This window comes from Brachycentrus maculatus, unplaced genomic scaffold (genome assembly GCF_059751285.1).
Source record: "Brachycentrus maculatus isolate JH-2025_06_01 unplaced genomic scaffold, ASM5975128v1 h1tg000522l, whole genome shotgun sequence".
Taxonomy (NCBI): Eukaryota; Metazoa; Arthropoda; class Insecta; order Trichoptera; family Brachycentridae; genus Brachycentrus; species Brachycentrus maculatus.
The window spans coordinates 402,501-428,471 of NW_028281268.1; the positions used below are offsets into that span (position 1 = coordinate 402,501).

Here is a 25,971-nt window from a genome sequence, read left to right on the forward strand (position 1 = left end):
TGGTAATGTTTTTTGTAACTATGTGAAATAAAATATAAAATATAAAAAAAATACCAAAAAGTAACAATTAATGAAATCATAGATATTTACTACTCTCTTAACATTTTTCAAAAATTTTGGACCATTCTCTTAAAACCTCATCTAAACGTCTCCAAAAGAATTTTTAGAAGTCTTATTATTACGATGGGTCGGTATATCGTTCCTAATGAAAAGTGAGGCTCGCGTGCAGGATGTACGGGAAGTGGTCCGTAGGTGTGATTTTGGTCAGCCCTGGGCAGAACAATGCACGCACGTACGTACTACACGAGAGGGGTTGTGCTAGCGTGCGGCGGAACCTTCTACGTTGGCAACTTTCCAGAATGTAGGCTTCATTTTAAAGTTTCACTCGAGTGAAAACACATTGGGAACCGAAAGGTGAACGCTCTGGGAAGGTTGCACGTATTACTTAAACATATATCAATTGTATCAGATATCACGCAGGGTTGTCAAATGTGTTTTATTCGAGAGAAAAATCTTAATGACGACACAAATTCATCGCGTCGAATAAAATATACCTTTTTTTTCGCACTTCCGCCTTCGTAGTGTAATGGTCAGCACGGAGGTCCCGGGTTCGATTCACAGGGGGGTCAAATAAATACAAGTGATTTTTTCACTATAATATTTTTTGAATGTTACTCTGGACTGGTACCTGAAGCGAAAGGCTGATCACCTTTCCTTCACGTGTTAACGATCAAGGTAACACTGCGTTTATAAAATGTAGTTCCCTATGTACCATTTTGTCCGCCTCCGTAGTGTAATGGTCAGCACGCTCGGCTACCGTTCTGGAGGACCCGGGTTCGATTCCCAGGGGGGGTAAGAATAAATATGAGTGATTTTTTCACTGTAATATTTATTCAATATTACCCTGGACTGGTACTTGAAGCGGAGGGCTGATCACCTTTCCTTCATGTGTAAACGATCAAGATAACACTGCGTTTATATGACGCAGTGCCCTATGCACCATTGGGGTGCGGATAAGGGTTTTATTATTATTATTATGTACCATTGGGTGTAGATGAGGGTTTAAAGAAGATGATTCGTCTCTACAATTCATACCCAGGTCATCTGATTCCGGTGAGGATTTACAAACTAAACTAAATAAACGTTATAGGGACAGTAATACTTTCTATCGTTAATCGTATTGAAAGTGCCCCTATTTCGCAGATTCATACGAGATGAAAAAGTTGTTTTTCTGGGATAATATAATGTTTAAAAAAAATATATTTATTAAGATACACGATAAAAATTAGAAATAAAAATTATAAAGTACCAATAAACTGCGATTTGCGCAGTCTGTCATGGTGTTCATAATTAAAGTTGAAGTACATTTTGACACCTCAACATAGATGAAGAAGAATGTGGAAGTCTGGGTAATCGATAAAATCAAGAAAGGTGTATTTAGATGGTTTGGACACGTGAGTGAAGAAAGAACAGCTAAACAAATTAATAAAATAGAAACAGAAAAAGATCGAGGAAAACTTGGCACGATCAAGTATTATAAAAAAGTAGGTACATACTTGAAAGTGGTCAGGTCAGGAGTCGCAATAATTGTCAGGTACCTATGTATGAGTTGCATAAATGTGGAAGAGGCGAAAATTGTTAGCAAAGACAGATCGATGTAGCGTTCCGTTCTCTCTGCCAACCCCTGGGGGGAAACAGGGTAATAGTTGCTTAGTTAGTTAGCTCAGTCAAAACGATAGTTTGAATTAATTTTCCATTTATTTATTTTTATTATCAACCGTTTTGTTAAATATTTCAAGAATGGGACAACCTTGATGCGAAATTCCAAATATACGAGATGAACACTTTGACCAATAATGATATATTATAACAAGAGTAGGTATGCAGAAGTCCGCCTCCGTAATGTGATGGTCAGCATGCTCGGCTACCGTTCGGAGGTCCCGGGTTCGATTCCCAGGGGGGTTTAATAAATATAAGTAATTTTTTCACTCTAATATTTATTCAATATTACACTGGACTGGTACCTGAAGTGGAGGGCTGATCACCTTTCCTTCATGTGTAAACGATCGAGATAACACTGCGTTTATATGAAGCAGTGCCCTATGCACCATTGGGGTGCGGTAAGGGATTTATTACTATTATTAAGGTATGCAGAGGTCCTCAATATAAATCATATTGAATCTTATCTAAACGGTTAGAGACATAATTTGAAGAATATGAGATGTCCATATTGAAATATTATTGATACTATGCACAAACGCACGCGATGAATCCATATTATAGTGGTATGGTCGTTTTATTCATAAATTGATATCTTTTTCTTCTTTTTTGACCCCTGTGTATACCAAAGCGGTGCATAGGGCACTGCATTGGGTAAACGTAGTTTTGACTCGATTCCAGATTATATGGAGGCAGCGTGGATCAGTTCCTCTCTTCTGATATTTGATAAGATAGTGGAATACTGAACAAGTGAGAGTTCAAGGAACATAGGTGATATTTTGAAACGGAAATGGAGGAGTAATATCAGATACCAAAGGAGTATGATAGGAGTATAACAGCAATGTCTAGGGCACCCGAGGCTACATACCCGTATTTGTGCTTGCTTGTGTAAGCCGTACACTGCTCATATGTACGAGTTCAACAATTAATTTGAATGCTGTATAAAAAGTTCTGTATACCGCATTTTTTTACAATATCATATGAAGTACACTTGTAATATCGATAATTTCCCGGCAAAACATAATAATGAACGTGAAGGTAAGAAGGTAATAAATTCGTTCTTTTAAATCTGCTCAAAATAAATACACGCATGACCTAGAAAAAACGTGTATATATATATATATATATATATATATATATATATATATATATATATATATATATATATATATATATATATATATATATCAAACCCTTATCCACACCCAATGGTGCATAGGGCACTGCATCATACAAACGCAGTGTTTCTTGATCATTAACACATGAAGGAAAGGTGATCAGCCCTCCGCTTCAGGTACCAGTCCAGGGTAATATTGAATATATATAAGTGTGAAAAAAATTACCGTAGAACGGGGCCACTTGAACCCTGATGTATTACTTGAGCCCAGTACGAAAAAGAGATCCAAATATATATATATATATATATATATATATATATATATATATACATATATATATATATATATATATATATATATATATATATATATATATATACATATATATATATATATATATATATATATATATATATATATATATATATATATATATATATATATATATATATATATATGTGTGTGTGTGTATACATACACATATACACACATTTAATGTAATATAGTAGCAGATTTAAAGAAACAAAACCATTTAATAATTGTTTATAAGTGGTCAATACTCAATAATTAACTGACTGATATACACGAGTATATTTGTTTTAATTAACCTAAATTTGCTCGTTGTACTTACTATTTTATAACAAAAAATATACTTACTCTTATATTTAATTAACAAATTTATTGATAAATAATTAATTTTTAAGAAAAGGAAGTAGGTACGTCATACCAAAACAAAACAAAACAATTTCTCATTAATTCATATTTCTTTTTTGCATTAACGAACATACTAAAAATAATTAATGGTTATGTATTTTATGTATGAATTAAAAAAAATTAAATCGGATTTTAAAAATCATGTTTGTAATTAAAAATAAAAATTTAAACTTTAGACTACAGAAATTATAAAAGCTACAATTAACATATTATTTACATATTTTATGAACTTTTGTAAAAACTATATTTAAATGGAATATGAAAGTTAATCATGATTTTAATCATAAAAACAATGTTAATTTGTAGATACATAAATTAAACGAATTTTTGTATGTCCACTCTTTTTTTAAATTATTCTGTGTGTTATATTTGTGTACTATTTGAAATATATAACTTATTTACAATAAGTTCAAATAATGTAATTTACAAAACCATATAAAATGTTGTATTATTGAAAGAAATTCAATCTTTTTTAGGAAAATAATAACTTACCAAGCGCCAATTGTTATGAAATCACGACTTTAATTTGAGAACCACACACTATTCAATTTTCTTTTAGGCTTCACTGCTAGAAAGTTTACAATAGAATAAGCATTCTTCTGAAAGTTGAGTGGTTTTATGAAGGTAACCCCTAGCGGTAAGTAGTTGAAACTTTATCTTGGAAACACACCAGTTTTATTATTGTCAAATACATATTTTTAGTGTGTAGTGTACAAATTTATTATCAACTGTGTAGATTTATTGTTTAACGTCTTTTGATGCAAAAATAATAATTTCTAATTTTTAATGTTTAATATAACAATGTTTTTTTCTGTAAATATATTTTACACTTTTCATTAACATATACTTATTAACTATTTTTTTTAATAAAAACTAAATGTAAAAATAATGTACCATTTGAAATATTCATTACGAAAGATTTCGATTTGAATGCACCCTTATGCGTGTTATAAAAAAAAAATATATATATCGTGCCATATTTCATATTTCAAAATCATGAAGGTGGCACAACTATTAGAATTTTAACTTGTAGCAATAGCAAACTGTAGACTAAGATTTTGTTCGAAAATAAGTACCTATATACAATCCTCTCCGAACAACCGTAATTGATGCAGCGTTCAGCATAAAGTGTATGTTTACAAAAGAAATACAAAATAGAAAACATTGATTTATAGTTTTCCTGGTTAGGAAAGTCTTCAGTCATCGAATAAGAATATTAGGTTATTGACTTGCAAGATAAAAGAGAATTACTATTGGATTTCTAAAAATAATAACATCAGTCGTCAAAATATAATATCATCAGGACGGTCACCAGTAGTTATTCATCGAGGACTTACTTGGGTATATATTTGTCAGTGAAAGATATTCTGGGCAAGTTCGGACGAAATCTATGAGCCCATTCCCAACCAAGATTCATATAGAAATTTTATAAAAACGAAACCGACTTCAACTTTGGACCACTAAAATCCTATTTACTTGACTTTACTTATAAGCAATTAAAAATAATTAAGAAGATAGATAACAATATAAGGTAACGATCGCTGAAGAACTTGCATCTGACTTATGTTTTTCTATTATTGATATGGTCAACTCAATATATAAAAATAAAACATATGGGGAAATGAATTATAAAGATCTGTATTTAGTTTTAATCATGGATGGCTTTATGTGTGTGTAAACCATTATGTTTCATACTTATATCGTCTATGGTTACCGGGTACCTACTCAGTTCGGCGTTGTTTCTAGTTTCTAGAAAATCCACAGTTCAAGGTTAGATAAAATATGAATATATGGCAGTTTTGTCTATGGTAGGTTCATCGCGCAGTATTGTGTTACGAAATATTCTTGTTTTGTTATTTTTATTGCGTTGTTGGCTCGGATATATCCATGTTGGCTCCAAGTTTGTTTGATCTTTCACTTGGGTGCACGACGCTATTCATGTTTTGCGACTTAATGTACATGTTACGATGTCAGCTTCGGCTGAACCCGCTACAGGCAAGGATAGCCTAATGAAGATGCTATTAACTAATTCGAGCATTCCTTTACAGAAGAATAGAGAATTGGTAAATAAATTTACGTCTAATCAAATGGGTACCAGCTTTCCTTTTGTGAAAAAGTGTGTGGATACCTATGTAAATCGTGCTAGTGATTTAAATTAACCCTGCATGATCAGTGATTGTTCCACTAACCACTAATGTCCGTGTACTTCACATTTTTTTGAAAGGAAGGGACGATTGTGAATATTGACTCCTACACTATTCCATAACGATTAAACTGTGGTTAATCTTCATCTTCACTGAATTTCAACTGGAAACATGTATATATAACAACTTTCCATGTTTATCAAAGTAAGTCAGAGGTACTCACACATTATTTCCTTTATCGCATGTCCAATGCGCGAATCACATAAATACATATTCATTTGGTCCAAAACATACATTTGTCTGCCGTCTGATAAAGAACCTTATAATGTACTAATTCGACTTTGTATTTGATGTTACTTTTACCTTAAAAATTGAAAGACAGGTTACACCAAATACAACATACAATAAGTAACCATCCATTTTTTTTATATCAGGGAGACATAACCTTATCTTGGATGAAAACTTTCAGGATGACAATTTCAATCACTTAAAAAACAAAATAATAAAGAACACATTCAAATTAAAACATGTGTACTCTAAATAAACAAAAAAAAAAATACTGTGTATATTCCAAACAATTTAATGTTTTTACTCCAAATTTTCTGTAGAAACATATTTCTTTAAGGACGGTAGTTTATTAGCATTTTACGCCGCGAAAATTTCTACAAAACGATGAGTTTTACTATTTTATTAAATCATATGAACGTAAATAACGTTGCAATCAGTCGTCATTAAGTATGTTTAAAGTCTATTCGTAATTTCACACTGAACCTCTGATTTAAAAATGATCACAAATTGATCAAACATAAAAACTTAAAATTGCAATTTATTATTATCATTGTTAAAATTAATATAAAAATCAGAATAAATAAAACAGAATACTAACATTCATCCACATCTAATCGTGTATAGGGCTTTGCATCTCTTGATATTGTTCTATTGGTGGTCAATTGGGTGAAGGCAAGGTGATCAGTCCCGTGGGTCAGGTACCATTCTAAAGTGATAATATTAAATAAATACTTATTAACCATATCCGCTCCCTAGGTGGAGCATATGGAGTCCACAAACTGTCTCCAGGCTTTTCTGTCGGCTGCCAGCTCCCTTGCATCCTCCCAAGTCAGATCCGCGTCCCGAAGTTCTGACGAGAACTGCCGACGAATTGTCAGCAGTGGTCGTCCTGGGCGGCGCGAACCTGATGCCTTGTAAAAGAGGCAAGCTTGATTAACACTCAGGAGGCATGCGGAGTACATGGCCAAGCCAACTGAATCGCCTTTTCTTGACGACAGTTGTGACCAAGATTTGCTGCGTCCTACGCCTTATCTCTTCATTCCTCACAAAGTTAAACCACCGCACGCCTAAGATTCTCCGCAAACACCTATTCTCAAAGCTTAGTACACGGCTGCTCTGGGCCCTTGTAAGGTGCCATGTTTCACAGCCGTATTAGAGAACAGTAGCAATGCAGGCATTGTATAGGCGGCATTTGGTTTTCACCGAGTATAAATCCGATCTTCAGACAGCCTTCATACTGTTAAATGCGGACCCAGCGAGTCCTAATCGCACTCCCAGTTCCTTTTGAAGGCTGCCATAAATAAATACTTGTTCTACAAATCATTTATTCTGACCCTCCTGGGAATCAAACCCAGGATCTACAGCACAGAAGTAAAATGTGCTAACCATTTGTCTATGAAGGACATTTAAATAAAACAGTCTTCTATTTTCTATCTTATTCCGCTATGCATTACGCTAATCATAACTATTAGTATCTCAGAAAACAAAGCTCTGTATTTATCCAATGTCTTTTGTCCGGTTTACGTATCTAATTGGGAATGTGCGGAAATGATTAATTTTTCATCTTTTTAACTCAGCCAATGGCACATATCGCTCACTCTTTTCAACAACGTCATTAATCAAAAATCGTCAATTTTCGGTTCAGCATGTTTTCGGAATGCCCAGAAAATGTACTATATCCCAGCAAAAGAGGCATATTTTTAACTTAATATTTACCCGCTACAGGGCAGAAAGTGTTGTTTTTGCATTTTGAAGAAAAGTTATTGCTTAATTATATTTTTAAATTTACTAAATATTTTTCAAATGGAGGAAAAACCTTCAGGTTTTACCTAAAAAGATCTGTTGCACAGTAAAAAGTTCAATAAGTGGCTTGATATTTATTTTTAATACATTGTATTATATTTTTAAACTTTAAAAACGTTCTCCTGAAAAATCAAGTTTTATTTTATTTATGACGTTCTTAAAAGGAGTGAGCGATATGATTGCATACTGGGCGGTTCCACAAATGGAAGGTAGTGTAGGGTTAAAACGCTCTAATTTGGGGTTATGTTAAAAAGTATGCGTTCACACAAATATATTAAAAATATTATTAAAATGCTGCCATTGCATTTCTCTTCTGCTTGGTGTAGGCTTTGTGGCCTGTTTTTAAGAGGGATTAACCTCCTGCGATGTTGATTCCCAGCTGTCATCCACAAAATTTCATCCAGGGGTGTGATATAAAAAAGGGTAAAATGCGACAAAGGATTTTTAAGCTTTGTTTTTGACGCCTCTCAAAATGTCAGTCTGGGTTTTTTATGTTTTGGTTGTTCCTTGAATGATTTTACTTTTAAATTGTGCAGTCACGCTGGTTTTTTGCATTAATACAATGCACCGAGTGTAAAGACTCGCATTTATCAAAAAAAGAATGCAATTCTTTTTGATGTTGAAAGGTTTTGAAAAATGTGGTCTCGAAGTGAACAATGAATGATAAGGAGAGTGTTACGAACAGATAAATTGAAATCAAACTCGTATCACTTTAGCTAAATAACTTTTGGTTTTATGCGGTAATGCTCTCCGCCTCCGTGGTGTAATGGTTAGCGTGTTTAGCTACCGTGCTGGAGGTCCCGGGTCTGATTCCCAGGGGTAGGGGTGAAAATAAATATTAGTGATTTTACACTCTAATATTTATTTAATATTACCCTGGACTGGTCCCTTAAGCGCAGGAGTGATCAACTTGCTTACATGTAAGTGACGATCAAAATAACACTTTCAATATGATGCACGGCCCTATGCACCATTGGGTGCGGATAGGGTTAGAAGAAAAATACTAAAATATGAGTTATGTGATTTGCACGTTAGTCTGCGTTATCCTGTTCTAACCACTTCCATATTAATCTGTGGGCAGTGGAAACCTTGGAATATTATCTCTCTCTGTTTTGTTTACTTTGTTTCTCCATAATTGCTGTTCCGTTTTTACAGGGAGCTAGTTGCGATACAGACTTAGATCTAAGTGAAGAAAATCTGCACGAAACATTTGTTTCGTATATTCAAGCACTAACAGGCTCTTCAGTAAGTAAACACAATGAACTTATAATATGATTATTACGCAATTACGAGAGCCTATCACTGACGTTAAAAAGAATGATTAAATGTCAACAGATAAAGACATGAAACATTATTGGCACTAATAAAATATTCCAAAATTTAATAAATGTTTTTGTGTTTTTTTCTTTTAGTTTGTGATATGCCCTTTTTCCGTGTGAATATTACAAATTATTTTGTCTAACACAAAATTATAAAACTTAATATTAAAGTGTTCAATTTACTACTTTATTTATTAACCCTTTGCCCGATTTGCGTGTACCACATACGGGCAAAAAATGGGCCTTTGCGGATTTTCCCATAGCTCAAACTGATTTTACCATATTATTTTATGAGGTAGTTGAATATATTTTTGCAGGGTGGAGCTCTGTTTATGGACTATAGTGGATTCTGTCGCCAATGTTGGTATTATTTCGTATGTTTCGAACATATCTTGATATCATTTATTTGAAATAAAAAACCTGCCCTTTTTTCAAATAAAATATTCATTGAAAGTCATCAGTCAAAGAGTTGATACAGTTTTATTTATTGCTACACCTGTTCGGGTGAATGTCCCTTACAAATGCTATTGTTGCGTTACTTAGTTCATAACGGAACTATGTTTCGAACATATGTTTATATCATTTATTTGAAATAAAAAACCTGCTCTTTTTTCAAATAAAATATTCATTGAAAGTCATCAGTCCAAGAGTTGATACTGTTTTATATATTGCTACACCCGTCAGGTGACAGTCATTAACAAATGCTTTGGTTAAGAAAAATATGGAAGTCTATTCTTCTCTACCTATGTAGAGAAATAAAAAAATGTAAAAAATAACCTATGAGTGGAGATAATCCAGATTTGTGAACAAGTATTTGGACATATTCAAAATGTTATAAATGCTAAGGTTGCGTTTCTCAGTTTATAACAGAAACTATCACAACTAAGAACATTATACTCATATTTCTATCCCATAACTGTCGTTACTGTGTTGACTGATGGATTTAGTTTTCATTTCCCAAATGAAAACTTAATGTTAACTTAACTTTTATGGCAATGAACTTTACTTCTATTGCAATCCTGATGCCAGGCCATAAGCCATGTGAATGCTCATACATCCTTCTCTCTAGGCGAGAGCAGACTGTACAGCATCTAGAGTTTGTGGTTCATAATAGAATGCGCATTTCAGAAGAGGCGCATCCCGTTAGTGTGGATGGAGCACAGCTATGCTTGTGTGGGCGGGGCGCAGGGGGGCAACTCTGGCACGGGAGCCCGCCTGCTGTTGGTACGCAAAGCCCCGCAGTGCCCCGATTGCCACACACAGGGCCAGGACGAGAATATCGACATCGAGACCGTGGACAGTGTAAATATACATACATAATTTTTTTGAGCACATTCTGCATCTACTGTTGTCAACCGAACGGGCGTGAGTGACAAATGCCTGCTTTTTTAACTCATTTTTCAATTTTTTTAAAGGATATAATAACCCGCAAAGCCTCTGTTAGAGGCTTGTCTGCAGGTAGGATAGAAAGGATAAGGAAGGTTAATGTGAAAAATATATCACAAATACCCAGACCAATTGAAAATAAATCTTTCTTGAAATTGTAGCTTTATATTTTTTTAGGTAGTTATGTTGCTATTTTATTTACATATGGCTGCAACAGTCGATATCTTATATCATTAATGTCCCAAAATGCAAACAACCCTTTGTCTTTTAGGAACCAACACCTCCCCTATTACTGGATGATATTCCCCCATGTGAAAAGCCAATTGAAGATGGAGAACTTCCCCCAGAAGAGAATGAGGATAAAACTGATTGGGAAGATAAATTACACAGGTAGATTATATAAACAATTTCAACCTTTTCTTCCCGGTGATATGTATTTACTTTAATTTGACTGATAATGAGAATATCGATATAAGATATAATAGATACGGGCTCAGAATGTTTGTATTCCTCTGAAACGGAGGGCTGATCACCCTTCCTTCATGTGTTAACCGATCAAGATAACACTGTGTTTATATGATGCAATGCCCTATGCACTATTGGGGTGTGGATAAGGGTTTGAAGAAGGAAAGAATAATTTATTACAAACGAAATGCCAGATAATAACTAATAGCTGATATTCCTCCCCAGTCTGGCGTGGAACCCGGCGCAGATCTCTCTGCTGACGGGCGCGCTGGACACGGTGCTGGGCGCACGCGCGGCGCTGCTGACGGCGGGGCGCGCGGGGGCCCGCCGGGCCGCAGCCCGCGGGGGTGCTGCGCGCCAGCTCAGGGCCCTGCTGGCCGCGCCGCCCGTGCGCTGGCAGCCGCGCCTCGTGCAGTGGCTGCACAACGCGCTCACCGAGCACCTGCCACCGCCTATGCTCTCCTGCTACCGGGAGATCATGCTGGTCAGTGGGAATTGATAACACTAAGAACACTTGTGCGCTACATGGAATTTTACTGTCCGGCAGTCCGGTTAGCATAAAAAACAGATGATTGGCTTGTGCACTTGTCCGTCTTTCTCCGGTTTAGTGCATGGTCACGGTGCGCGTGAATTTGACTACGCTAAACTGTTGTAGTCGCTTTTATTTGAAAAAACCGGACTACCAGATGGTAAAATTCCGTGTAGTGCACAAGCGTCCTAATAGCTAAATTTTATATCTAGAATTTAAGAAATGAATTCAATGAGTACAAAACAAAATTATGGGGGGGGGTCAAATAAATGTGATCAAATAAAAGTGTTTTTTCACTGTAATATTTATTTAATATTGCACTGAACTTGTACCTGAAGCAGAGGGCTGATCACCCTTCCTTCATGTGTTTATATGATGCAATGCCCTGTGCACCATCGGGTGCAGATGAAGGTTTGAAGATGAAGAAGTTCCACCATTTTGTCAATGATTGAAAATTCATAATTTTTTAAATTTTTTTAAATATTGTTACAAAAAATATTACAATACAGTTCATGTACTAGACATTTCTACTTATAAAATATCTTAGTATAGTTACGCTATGCCTCTCTAAAAAATAAATTATGGAACTGAAATTTATAAAATAAATTCAATGGGCACAAAATAAAACTATTGGAATAAATTATTATTGCTTAGATTATTTATTGAAGAGACAGATTTAAGCTCCTTTTTCTTGTAGTACATGCTTGCTAACTTTTTACTTTTTCATCTTTTTTATGTTTTTAAGTTTTTAATTTTATTTAAAAAAAAAAAATCTGTTTTCTAATACATAATTCTAATACAAGTATTTTTTGTATTTTATATTAACACTATTATTCTGGTTCTACTTATAATACCTATACCCTTATACCCTTTACTATGACTAAATTATATTGTATACCCACACACGGGCCATGCCTTTGTGGGATCTTTTTTTGTGTTCATATTTATATTTTATTCATATTTTTTTGTATTTGAATTTATGTTATGTAATGCAAAAGAATTTAAACTAAAGAAAAAAAAATACTACAGTTATAACAAGGTTGTAGGCACTGTATAATAATTGATGTGCGAATCTTAAACTAAATTGTTAGTTCCTTATTGTTTGCGATACCAGACGCTGAAGAGCAAGGTGCCGTCGCTGGTGGAGCGCATGACGCTGGGCCACCCGCTGGCGGGACGAGTGCGCGGGCTGGAGACGGGCGCCGGCGGGCCCACCATCGCCTCGGGCAGTACGGGCCCGCCCGACCCCGCCGCGCCCGTGCTGCTACTGCTGCCCTCGGGAAGGGATCGCCGCGACGCGCGCTGGGCCGAGAGGCTCAGGGCCGTGGCGCACGTGCAGCAGGTGCACTCGCACCAGTGTGAGTTGACTTAGATGATCGTTAATCGTTTCATTCCTAAAATCGCCTTATTCAACCCATAATACCTACTAGGGAAAATTATAATTTTAGAATTCTAGATGTGATAATCTGGTTATGCTCTTTTTAGTATGGACTTCCCTTTTACCTTTCCTTTCCGGTGATATGTACCTACTACAACTCAACTTTAAAATTTAGAATACCTGTATAAAATATAATAGATACGGGCTCAGAATGTTTGTATTCCTCTGTAATACAATTACGTATTACGTAAATGTATTATAATGTAAAGTTATTCATTTACAGCGACGGAAATAAATAAGAAATCGGGGATAAAATCACCAATACACAAACGTTTCTCAATGTGTGCGTGCGTGCCGTTCTTTGCATACACGTGCACGCGGATTCTTACTGTTTCTGCCGATCTCCGTTTAGAAGCGTAGGTCGTCCTTTGCGGCAGTCGCGTTGCTATCAATGGCGGCTACTTGCGATGTATTTTTTTTCTCGTTTTCAGATACCTACCAGAGCTAACATTATTTAATTGTTACATTTCAACTTCCACTATGGTCAATGAAAGCAACATTTAGGAATAGTCACATATTTCCGTTTTTAAATCACATTTTCATATGGTGTACAAAATATATATCACAGTTACAGGCGGTAGTTCAAAATCACTTTATTAAATCTAAAATTCATTTTTTTAACACATTAGTTACGGCAATGTTTTGATAAAACTGTATCTTGAGGCGGGCGACATTAGACAGCTGTCCGGAAATATAAAATATGTCAGTGAACTTCATATTTTGAACTTGAGGTTGAACTCGAAAACAATACAAAAACGGTTAAATGGTCTCTAACGTCTCAAAATAAAATCATGTTAGTCCACAAATCACAAAAGTAAAAAAAATGTTAAAAACACTAATAAAATATTAGAAAATAACAACACAGTTTAACAACCGCCGAAAACTCAAAATCTGCGAATAAAAAATGATTTATGGGCTTTCCCCACAAGCGTTTATTGCTTTGTAAGTACCAACTGCCGACTTAAGTAAAGGACAATGATCTTTATATTTTATTTCATTTTAGGACAAAGAAAAAATGCACCGTCTGCATCCATTGTTTAAAGTTAATTTGTAACATTTCCTTCAAAACAGATTACGACCATTAGCCATGTTTTGAACCAGTAAATATCAGTATTATTTTTTATATTACAACGACATCTATCCACTACACAACAAAAGCAAAAAGGCCAAGAGATTAGAAGTTTATGACGTGTTTTTTGTATACTAAATTGAAGGTAGCCGAAATGCACAAAAATGTGCACTCCGCCACCACACAAGGTTTCTGAAACGCACAAATATGTGCACACCGTACACAATGTATTAATACGTGAGTCCTCAGAAGCACATGGGTACAGTAGATTTTAGAATACAGTAGATTCCCGATTTCCCGGGGTCGGAATTGTTAGTAAATCATAAGTCTTTTTGTATCTGATCTGTTAAATATTAATTAACATCAATTTGGTCCATTTTGTGCCCACAGCGAGTTGGCTACCACAGCTGCCTCTATCTGCGTGCCTGGCCCAACTGGTCGGTTCCGGGAGGGCAAGGGCCGCAGCCCTGAAAGCTGAATGCCCCCAGAGGCCCATCATTCTGGTGGGGCAGGGCGCGGGTGCAGCTATTGCCGTCCAGGTATTAGAAATCTTTCTATAAAACACTTCTATAAACTTGTTTTCCTTTCACAGTTATGTTTTAACAATTTTAAATAAATGCGCTTGTAATTAATTTTCAATAAATAATTTTTTCAATCATCGTTTTACATGCACTCTTTTTATATGGTAGTATCTCTTTATTCATGATTAGCTTTGAAATCAAGTGTTCATATTTTTTCTTGATGAAATAACAAAAGCACTGATTGAAATAATTAAAAAAAATACATTTCTTGCTATTTATTGCTCAATTTTATTTTAACACATTGTTGTCGGGCGGGTTTTTCATCAACCCCGACCGTAATTAGTTAACTAATTAGGATCGTATACTAATCACAAGTAACTGCAAACACAATTCTGATCTGTACAGTGTTTTCTGGCATTTCTCATGCTCTACCAAAAGTTAGCAAATAACCCTTATAAGCGTCTCTCACTCGCTACTAACAGTATGTTAAAGACGCATTTAAGCGTTTCCCGCAAACAATGTGTCAATTTTCTGGTAAAATATTTTTTCTAATTGAATTATCAAATGTATTGAAAAAAATATTGTTAGTGGGACTTTCTTTTTTAAATTGGAATAATGCACTTTTACAGCAGTGAAATATTTGTTCACTTTAATAACTTCACATTTAGTTTATTTCACTCTTGAAATTACAAGGTAAACCATCTGGTTTCCACAGTACCTTGCAACATGTTATAAATTTCCACTATTTCGCAGTTGGCGGTAAACATGCAGGGGATAGCCGGAGTAGTGTGTCTCGGACTGCCCCTCCTCACAGCGTCAGGCCCTCGGGGTGACCCGGAAGACTGCATCCTGGATGTGCCTTGTCCCATTCTATTCGTCATCGGGCAGAATGCTAATCAGTGCACGTAAGTTTTTTTTTCTTCCAGCAACTAAGCTGGTATAAAAACTTATTAGACTGATTTTTTTCATGGTATATATTATTATCGCCTTTTTTTATACCCATTGCCCGTTTTGCTCATACCACATACGAGCAAAAAATGGACCTTTGTGGATTTGCACTCCAGCAAAGAAATACCCCAAACTGATTTTATCATAGTAACGGTGGCAGTATTAGATTATAATGGAGTTATGAAGGTTGGAAATTTTAAATGGAAAATCTTTGTGTATCTAAGATCAGTTTTTAAAATAGTTAAAATTTCACTTAGTTTAAACATTCAATAAAAATAAAAAAACTTAAAATATTATTTTTAAATGCCTTGCAACAATACATTATTTTATTATCAGAAAAAAACAGGCCCTTTTTCAAATAAAATCTTTATTAAAACTCACCAGTCAAAGGGTTAAAAAAAGATAAACCATAATGTTTTTTTTAAAATGTATAAATTCTTGGTTTTTTTTAATTTTTAGTAACCGTAAATGGTTCATTTGATTTGCCTATTTTTATGATAGGGTTAAGAAGCCAGTTATTGTTCCTTTAAAGATGAAAAGTATAATGATTTTATTTCAATTAATTTTTAGCATTGTTGTATAGTAGAACCTTAAATATGTAACTATAAATATAGGTGTTAAATTTTTGCAAACACATTAAAAAGGTTGGATTTTCTCCCCAGGCAACAAGATGTTGAGTCACTTCGTTTGAAGTTGAAAGTACGGTCCCGTCTAGTGGTAGCGGGCGGAGCTGACGATCTCCTGAGGTTACCGCGGCTCAAGCGACATTTGGAAGGCGTCACACAGAGAATGGTGGAATGTGCCATAGCCGTAAGTGTTCACTCAAATTACCTAGTCTTCTCTTATTCATTTATTTGGTAGTCACTTTTCGCTAATATCTATACATTTTTTATTTAAATTTTACTTATTAAATACCACCATTTCATAACACTTTATTTACCAACAAATTTATCAAAAACTTGCCTTAAAAAAACAAATAAATTGGCACTAATAGCAAAATAAGGACATTTTAACAAAAATATCCATAATTAATGTACCAATCCTTTGATGAATGTGATTTTTATTACATTAACTACCAAAAGCCGACTGGTCAGCTTTTTGCTGCCAACCGTAAAAGACCAAACACCGATTAGTCGGTATTTCTGCCCTACTTACTGTTTATAATTCTCTCAATTGTGTCCTTGGATCGTTGAGGGAGTAGGAGCTGTTTCTTATTTTTATTTGATTATAATTTTTTATTTCTTATCAATGGAAACATAGACAATAGGGGGGAGGTTTAATTCATTGTCATATCGTTAATTCCGGGTTTATTATTATTTATACTTTAATGAATTTCTATTGTTTAATAGAATACATTTTGAGAAAAAGTAGTATTTATTAAGTAAAAGTTAAATTACGAATAAAAAAACCGACTTAAAATCCGTGTTTAGTCATTTGCAGTTGGCAGCGAAAAGCCAAACAGCCGGCTTTTGGTAGTTAATGTGTTAAAATCTGTTGTGACAAGTGTTTCAAAGCATTCTCCATCATTTTCAAACACCGTATCACGGTTTCCCTTTTTTCCAGGAGGAAGTGGGCAATTTCCTCTCGTGCCTGTCTCAGTGGGAGGGCAGTGCGGAGTCGGAGGGCCGCTCCTCCCCCGAGGGCAGCGGGGGCGCCGACACGGAGGTGGAATCCCTGCCCCCAGCGCCCTTCTCCCCGGCCCCCCTGCCGTCCCTCCCGCCCCCGCCGCCGCAGATAGTGGGACGCCCCCCCGCCCAGGCCAAGAGGAAGCTGATGGAGGCGGCGTCTCCCAAGCCCAAGAAGCCGCGCCTGTCCAAGAGTAAGATTGAGATTTGGTTCCTTTATTTTTTTTGCAGCTTTACTTTTGACGATGTCTTAATTCACAACCTTACGAAGCTTGTGAACCAATAGAGCTTTTTCACATATCGCCTCTTCGCATTAAAAGTGTACACTTTCCAAAAATATTCGAAATTGAGTTAATGTGCGGAAACGTTTGGTATCACCAGGATGCTTCTCTTATATATTGACCAAAGAACGTAGTTCAACGAATGCTCGCTTTGTTGCAAAGTTTTAGTCCATATTTAGTATAATAATTTCATAATTGAAAGAAAGAAATATTTTGTATTCTTGGGTAATATATCCAAAATAAAACAAGGTTAGTTGGATTGAAATCTACATTTATTTTTGTATATGTTAATACGTGACGCGTTTTGTCTTCTTAGGACATTATCAAACACATTATAGTGTTTGATAATGTCCTAAGAAAACGAAACGCGTCACGTATTAACATATACATAAATAAATGTAGAATTCAATCCAACTAACCTTGTTTTATTTTGGATATATTACCCAACAATTCAATATGGAATTCTACCAACTGTCTGCAGTTACAATAAATAAATATTTTGTATTCAGTATTTTTGTTTTGCTGCGAAAAATATAATTTTTTTCCTTAAATTTAATAGTATTTAATAAATTAAATATTCATGTTCAAATTAAAATGTTAAAATTAAGCAACATTTTTTCTAGAAAAGTATTAAAAATTCAAAACGATTATTTTTCTGACCTTCTTTTCGGCTGCTATGTAACAAAATTAGTATATAATTTTATCTTACTTTGAAAGAGTGATGATGTAACTAGCAAAAAATAAAACATAAATGTTGAAAATACCTTTAAAACGCTCTCCTGCAAAATTAGTATGTTTTGAGATTATACAGTTTTAATGCGAGAAGACGATACCGTAGAATGGGGCTACTTGAACTTTGATGTGTTACTTGAGTCCAGTACAAAAAAATATTTAAATCTGTATATGGTCTACAATAATGAACATATCGTGACAATAACTGTCACCTGTCAGGGAAACAATGAATCATGTTGATACGTTCATTATTGTAGACCAAATACAGATGTAAATATTTTTTTTGTACTAGGCTCAAGTAACACATCAAAGTTCAAGTAGCCCCGTTCTAAGGTATATATGCAGTAATTTTACTTTTTTCGAGTACAAAAATGTTTATATATTGTTTTAATGTTTGTATATACTTACTTTACTTTACTTTGCGTGTGGCTCCTGCTTTTTCTTCACCCATATGGGTTGTCTTATGGGATTTTAGAGTCTTGACTCCAGTTTATATGTATATGATAAATAAGTTGATTTTTTGTTGCAAACTTGCTAATTTGTAATTCAAAGAATTGCCTTGAATTTTGGTCCTGTTAATTTCGAATTAACGAGCTTTTATTGTTAAACTAAACTCTAGTCAGGAAAGTTAGCCTCATGTATACAATATATATTTTTTTGTATGTTAATTGTGTGTGTTTTTTAAACTCATAGATCTAAAGACTTCCCCACTCAAGGCCCGAGGCATGGCACTGTATAAAGTGAACAATCCTCCCCCCGAAGGCACCACCATCAACATTGGTCAGATCCTCTCTTCAGGCGCCAAAGGTCTAATTCACTTCCATGTTGACATGATTATAACAGTTACTGTAGAACTCCTTATTACAGTTACAATAGAACTCCTTATCAAAGTTACAGTAAAACTTCTTATTTAGTTACAACAGAACTCCATATTACAGTTACAGTAGAACCTCTCTAATCCGTCACCTTTGGGACTGGGATATGGTAATGTAACGTAAAAAAAGATGCTTAAGGTTTTTATTTTTTAGTCAGACTCAGATTTAGGAGAACCTACTAGGGCTTGCAGAGTCAAATCCTCTTGTTCCATCCTTTTCTTCTTGGCTGCTGGCCTCTTAAAAAAACCTTTCCAAGGTTGTCTGTTTCTCCCTCTTTTTCAACACCTGCCGGAAATCATTATTTCCGGCCATTGACAAGGGTGTCATTGTAGAGATTGCTCAAAGCGAGGTTCGTTGTGTTAGTCGCGTAATGGGTGAAGAGAAAGTTCATTGTGTGCAAAGTTTGTTATGCAAGGCATTACTGTATGTATTGTTCTCTACATTAAAAAACATTGCATTAAACCGCACAAAAGCTATTATTATAATTGAAAAATACCAATATAGTATATAAAAATTGAGGTAGCCTATTGTAAAAAAATAGAAAAAAGTTGGTTATAGTCAGAGGGTGGGCCAGAGGGGTTCTACTGTATTGCCATTTCCACATATCTGTGGCCATTTCAAATTGTTTATATAATGTAATAATGTTTTTTAATTCATTTAATAATTGAAGTGATCATTTTCAGATGATGAAGATTCGTCTTTTGATGAAAGTTCTGGCATGAATCAAAATTCACCAAGTAAACGAGTTGAACCCGCTTCCTACATTAAAATTTCCAACAACCGCCTCACAAGGTAATTTAATACTGCAAAATATCTCAGAAAACTGATCAATTAATCCACTAATTTTCTTCTAGAACATAAACAGTATACTTCTAATAATTTAAATGATAATAATTTAAAAACCCATGAAAATGAGACTGTGGCAATTGTATACCAAAATTCAAATATTGCCAGAGAATTTTCGCCACTTGAAAAATATAAAAACAACAAACAGTACATAAAATATGGCAAAATGATTTTATAAATACATATGTATAGTTTAATGATATAAAAAAATTATGTTTTTCTAAATGTTGGCAGTTTATGGGTTTTGAAGCTGTCGATTAAAACTATATTGATTGTCATTTTTAATATTAATAATTTATTGTTGTTTCAGAAACATTCCTCTTTCGGGCAATGGCAAATCTAAAGGTAAATATAAAGTATTAAAGGGTAGAATTGGTGAATGTTATACGTGTGTAAAGTGATCACTTAAACCAGTCTATGACGGTCGTTAGCCTAGACTTCTATATTCTTTCTTCTTCATCTATATTACGATGTCAAAAAACCACTCCTAAATTAGAGATAATCCAGATTTGTGAACAAGTATTTGGACATATTAAAAATGTTGTAAATTATAAAGTGTTCAGTTATGGATATCAATAATTCTCAGAGGAGACATTTGAAACTTTTAAAATGATACATTGGTATTTTTCGTTTATAATTTTTAGTACCCCCCCCCCGCATTTCTTTTCTTCCAATAGCAAATGCAAGAGGGCACTCGTCACTAACTCCGACGAGGAATTGATCACCTATCACTAGCTCTAAGGGGGCTTAGATCACCCGTTACTAGCTTTAAGGCGGGATTGGTCACTTATTCCTGATTCCAAGGAGGGAATAAAATTTCGTTGGTAGTTCTAAGGAGTCACTCTGAAAAATTTATATATTCTTATTTAGATCTTAAGATCACATTATGCACCATTGGGTATTGATAAAGGAAAATACAGTAGAACCCCTTTTGTCCGCATTTGGCTGATCCGCCAATCCGGTTGATCCGACCATGCTCCAACTGACTATAACTAACTTTTTTCTAAGTAATTTTTCACCATACGCTAGGCTACCTTCAATTTTTATTTGATGTGTTATTGCAGTGCTCTTTTTCAATGATAATAACAGCTTTTGTGCAGTTTATTGCAGTGATTTTAACACACTGTTGTCGGGCGGTTTTTTCATCAACCCCGTTGTACTAATCATGTACTAATCACAAGTAACCGCAAAACAAATTCTGATCTGTGCAATGTTTTTTGGTGTCTCTCGTGCTATACCAAAAGTAAGCAAATAGAAGGCTTAGAAGCGTCTCCCGCTCTCTACTAACAGTATATAATTGCTGCATTTAAGCATTTCCCGCGAACAACGTGTTAAAATAGAAAGCAATACTCACAGACATTATCATTCTTGAGAACAGAGATTGTTTATTTTACTGTATTTCCTGTTAATCTGACCTTTTCTGAATTCCGAACATACCCCTAGTCCCAAATCTTACAGATCAGAGGGGTTGTACTGTATTTAAAATCTTAAATCGCTAAATGTGCATTTTTTATTAACATTTTTTTATATATTTTCTTTTAGACTTATCTGGGAATACTGGAATAAAGGGTAAGGCTCTTCTTTCTCATCTTTATTTTATTAATTGATTAGACATATCGTAATATCTCGCTTTTCAATAATTGAATAACTAATAATAATATTTTATTTCTTCACTTAATATGCACAAAGATATAAATTAATTGAATTTTTTTGTGTTTTAATTTGATTCTAGTTTTAGAGAACATCCCCTGCAAATTATCCAAAATGACAACATCTCGACTGGTGGGGGCGTTCTCTGGCCCGACCAAGGCCAATACGCCCATCATTTTGCCAAGGGCGTCAGCAACTCAGAATCAGGTATGGTTTCCAAATTCACCCCTTGAAAATCAAATACATATTTTTCATTATCGAAAAATAAATGATTCTCATACGTACTTATTTATAAAAACAATTCATTTGAACTACATTATGTAATTCCAACAATGCTATAAATTTCTCATCATCACACCTGAAATTCAAAATAATATAACTAGTAACAATGGATGAAATCAACATATTTTCTATTTATTTATTTAAATTATTCATTTTATTCTCTACTCTAGTTACTTTGAATTGAAAAACCAAATGCATTAATTAGTTTCTATATGAATAAACTGAATTTTTGTCACAAATTTGAAATTTGTATGAATATACATATTAACATTTATTTTTTGCTAAATTTTACTGTAGTATTTTTAACTTTATAATGATTTTTTTTGACAGGTTTCGAACAATCAAGCATCGACATCAATCAATCCTACAAACATCATGGACATTCCCATCATATTTGCTGATGATGATAAATCCTTAGGTGAGGAGAGTATTTATTACATAATTTTCTTTATAATTGCACCATGGTGCATAGGGAACTGTGTTGGATCAGTGTGATATTAACTTGATCAGTAATTTATAAAAGCAGGGTTATCAGTCTTGTACTCCAGATGCTTGGAGTTAGGAGTGGAATATATTTGATAAGATATAGATATTGTAAGAGTAGTCAAGGACATTACTGCTATATGGGATAGGAATAGAAGAGGAATAGTAGGTGGAATAAGGATAGTAGCAGAAATGACTAGGGCACACGGGTTTGCATACTTGTACTTTTACAAGCTTTTGTATTCAGACACAGTAACATGTATTCCTTATACCACTTAGTAAACAACAATTCACAATATTTTTTAAATTTAACATACATACATATATGTAATTTTCTTTTTGATATCTTAAAAAAAAATCTATTAAGATCGGAATATGGAAGTCTGGGTATTTACTGAGCCTTCGACCTATCATTGGCTATCACGTTATACACAACGTAATATTTACCATTCTATCCATGATTGACAACCACATTTAAAAAAATTCAGAAAGTTGCATACATATCGCTCACTCCTTTCAAGAACGTCATAAATAAAAAAACTTGATTTTTCAGATCGTTTTTATAGTCTAAGAATATAATAATATGTATTAATAAATATCAAGCCACTTATTCAACTTTTTACTGTGCAACAGATCTTTTTAGGTAAAGACTGAAGGTTTTTTCTCCGTTTGAAAAGTATTTAGTATATTTAAAAAAATAATAATTAAACAATACCTTTTCTTCAAAATGCAAAAACAACGCTTTCTGCCCTGTAGCGGGTAAATATTATGTTTAAAAATATGCCGCTTTTGCCGGGATATAGTACATTTTCTGGGCATTCGTAAAACATGCACAACTGAAAATTGACGATTTTTGATATATGACATTGTTCAAAGGAGTGAGTGATATGTGCTGCAAGTGACAATACAAGTTTTTGTCTAGAACAAACTAATAAGCGATATTTATGTTTGAAGTTTTTTTTAAATGTAGCTTTATTTTTATGTTCGCAGTTAACCAACAAAACAAGTCCCCTCAAAAGAAAAATTCTCCAACATCTGGCATCAAAACTATCATCATCAACAAGCAGTCACTGGGAAACAACTCCGGAGAAATAAAGCAGAGAATCAACGCCATGTCGAATCAGATGTCTAATAATAACATTGTCCAAGTCAAAGTCAGCCCCGCCGTCAATTCAACTATCGGCCAATCCCCGATCAATTCCAACCAACCCCAGTCCTTCAGCTTCAAGAAGGGCACCACCCCGAACAGTACCTTGAAATATACTAAGGTCATTTTGGCCAAGCGAACTCCGGATGCGACCAACAACTCGACCGGGATTAACAATTCTAAAACTCTCCAGGACACGCCGGGGAAAAGGATCAGCAACCCCATAATCGTCAAAGGCAAAGGGTCTATGGCCACTTTCAAAGTTTTTCCCGGAACGGTTTTCCACAAGGGACACGTCGCTTCTAATCCCCGGCAGCTGATTATCAAACGCGCTACTCCGGGTATGAATAATTCCATTAAGAATAATTCCAATAAAAAACGGGATAATATTATGTGCGGGAATTCTACTAGTGACCGGGCGATCGAAGCGGCCGTGGCCAGTATCACTGAAGACCAGGAGGACTTGGTATGATTCGCGGATTTGGGCATTTCTTGTTACGTACAGTAAAAGCTCATTGATTACAAATAAAAGGGTGTGAAATTCATGACTCAATTTCGAATATGTAAACTTGAGTTTTGAAAGAATTTTATTATTTTTTCTTGACTAAATAATGCTGACTGGCACTGTGGAGTACTTGGGTAGATGCTTGACTGCGAAACTGGACTTGATTCCCGTCAATATATTTTTATTTTATTAGACTGGGTGTTTGTGATGTATTTCTCATATCTTCGATCCCCATCCTTCTTTTGAACCGAGTGTTTGCATTGAAAGCAAGTAGTGGAACTTATAGTAAAAAAAAATTGTAGTAAAAAAGTTTATTTTTTGTCTTCGCTCTTTTTGTTTATTTCATTTTTGTTATCAAGCTTTGTCAAATTATCGAACACTTTGCTTGAAAAAATCAAGGGACCAGAATTTAGTAAAATATTTTTTCCACTATCATTGTTTGAATCAAAGAGTTCTTACTGTATCAGACTGAAACAACTACAAAAAAATGGTTTCGAGATAATCAATGCTTAATATTTGGATATCATTAAAATATTACAAATTTTTAGCAGGTGTTATGGCTCTCAGTGCTCTATTTTTTTTTATAGTCGCTGCTCAAAATGAGAAATAATCTCTTTATGACTTGATGTAAATTTATGGACTTGGTGCCATTTTATACTGGGCACTCTTATATTGGAATTGCATAGTTGAGATTGAATGCATTTTGCATTATGTCAATATGATTTTGTAATTTAAAATGTTTGCATTTTAGCACCCATTCAAAATGACAGCTCTCAAAATGTGTGTTAGATATAGGCATTTTAAATACAAGTTAATTTCTATATGATAAGAACTCAAATAATTCTCTTATTTAAAAAAAACGAAAAACCGCTAAAGGAGGATGCACGTTTTTAAAGTGTATTGTGCCATTCCTAGGCTATATAAAATATTTTTATGAGTACTACTAAAATATGCATGTTTATTGGATTATGAGTCCTTTTCCTTTGCATTTTCTCTATTTATCTTCGTTTTTATGTACTGTTATTATATAACATGTATAATCTCTTTTATGTTATGTATCTTTGCTCTGAAAGCAAATTACTTATTACATACATATGTATATATGCGTCACCTTACTTGGATGGACATAATTTAAAGTAATAATGTGTAATTATTATTTTACGAATAAAATAATTATTAAAAAAAGTTTAATCATGTTTTCCACTTTTTTCATATATTTTAACGGATGTTTTATTTTGTTTATCCTGCGTTTTATCGTTTAAGCCTGTGGTCACCAACTTTTTAGAGAAAAAACCGGATGGGTTTTATTTCAACCTTTGGGGTTAAACAAATCCTTATTCCACATACCCATTTTTTTTTACTTTTGGTCCACTAACTGCTACCTAATCAAATTCCGATTGATGAATTGAAATATATTTGCGGTGAAGTCACAACTGAATAACAAAATTCTATAAAATTAATATATCCCATATGTATTTTTAATATGTGGGAATCGGGCACTTTTAGATGGCCAGATGAAAATCTTTACGGAGCCAGATCCGGCCTGCGGACCACTGGTTTGAGCTCTTGAGCGTACCAATTTCAAATATTGTAGTTTATACTAATTAAAACAAGAATTTAATAAATTTGATAAAAATAAAATAAGGCAAAAAAACATACTGTTTATACTTATTCTTCAGTACTAAATATGTAATCGGTTTTATCAGTTCTTAAGTCAAAATGTGGAAAGCGCTGCGCAGTTTATGCAAAATGTGTTTTTGTTCTAATCTTAAGATAATTTTAGTTGAAAAATAAATTGATCTTTCCTTGCACATAATTCCATCATTATTGGTATTTTGTAAACCTACAAATATTACGCTTTCCTTATTTCAAGTATTTTTAAGCTTTATTATTATTTGCGTGAGTTTTTGTGGCATTTGTAAATTGAATTTCAAAGTATTAATTTTTAAAATAAAAATTTATTTCTTATTGTCCTTGTGGGCTCAGTTCCTTAATTCCGGATGCTTTTAGCAAACTTTTCTGTATATACAGTTGGGAAAGCCAAGGATATTTGGTAAAGGTGGAGACTGACCGGAGCATTTCGT

At 34.2% G+C, this 25,971-nt stretch overlaps 2 protein-coding genes across 7 annotated transcripts in view; one reads left to right on the top strand and one right to left on the bottom strand.

The window, feature by feature from the left end:
• The window catches only part of LOC148301755 (inhibin beta chain-like), a 28,032-nt gene extending 21,840 nt beyond the window's left edge, over positions 1–6,192 (bottom strand). For 2 of the 4 annotated variants that reach the window (XM_088272765.1, XM_088272763.1), the window contains exons 1-2: positions 5,919–6,192; positions 4,044–4,119 (exon numbers count right to left, since the gene is read on the bottom strand). The gene's annotated coding sequence lies outside the window, so the exon portion shown is untranslated. The remainder of the gene's footprint in view (positions 1–4,043; positions 4,120–5,918) is intronic. The other 2 variants (XM_088272764.1, XM_088272766.1) reach the window with 2 other exon arrangements.
• On the top strand, positions 5,341–25,971 carry LOC148301756 (uncharacterized). Of its 3 annotated transcripts, XM_088272762.1 has the most exons (18): positions 5,600–5,614; positions 5,776–5,899; positions 8,942–9,031; positions 10,234–10,407; positions 10,763–10,881; positions 11,182–11,440; positions 12,600–12,843; positions 14,383–14,531; positions 15,267–15,418; positions 16,124–16,271; positions 17,025–17,280; positions 18,793–18,906; positions 19,658–19,766; positions 20,131–20,165; positions 21,363–21,389; positions 21,553–21,677; positions 22,083–22,170; positions 23,226–25,971. In XM_088272762.1, exons 2-18 carry the CDS (start codon positions 5,888–5,890, stop codon positions 23,852–23,854), a joined length of 2,730 nt encoding a protein of 909 aa, XP_088128888.1. In that variant the 5' UTR covers positions 5,600–5,614; positions 5,776–5,887; the 3' UTR covers positions 23,855–25,971. The 3 variants fall into 3 exon arrangements, with proteins under 3 accessions (XP_088128886.1, XP_088128888.1, XP_088128887.1); XM_088272760.1 differs by lacking the exon at positions 5,776–5,899 and having other exon boundaries at positions 5,341–5,614; XM_088272761.1 differs by lacking the exon at positions 5,600–5,614 and having other exon boundaries at positions 5,625–5,899.

What these genes read in the sequence shown, in the direction of transcription:
- LOC148301756 (XM_088272760.1), top strand. Translation starts at nt 5,519, where the DNA reads ATGTCAGCTTCGGCTGAACCCGCTACAGGCAAGGATAGCCTAATGAAG. An exon ending in AAGCACTAACAGGCTCTTCA is followed by an intron (nt 9,032 to 10,233) that starts GTAAGTAAACAC and finishes TGCGCATTTCAG; the next exon opens with AAGAGGCGCATCCCGTTAGT. An exon ending in GCTACCGGGAGATCATGCTG is followed by an intron (nt 11,441 to 12,599) that starts GTCAGTGGGAAT and finishes TTGCGATACCAG; the next exon opens with ACGCTGAAGAGCAAGGTGCC.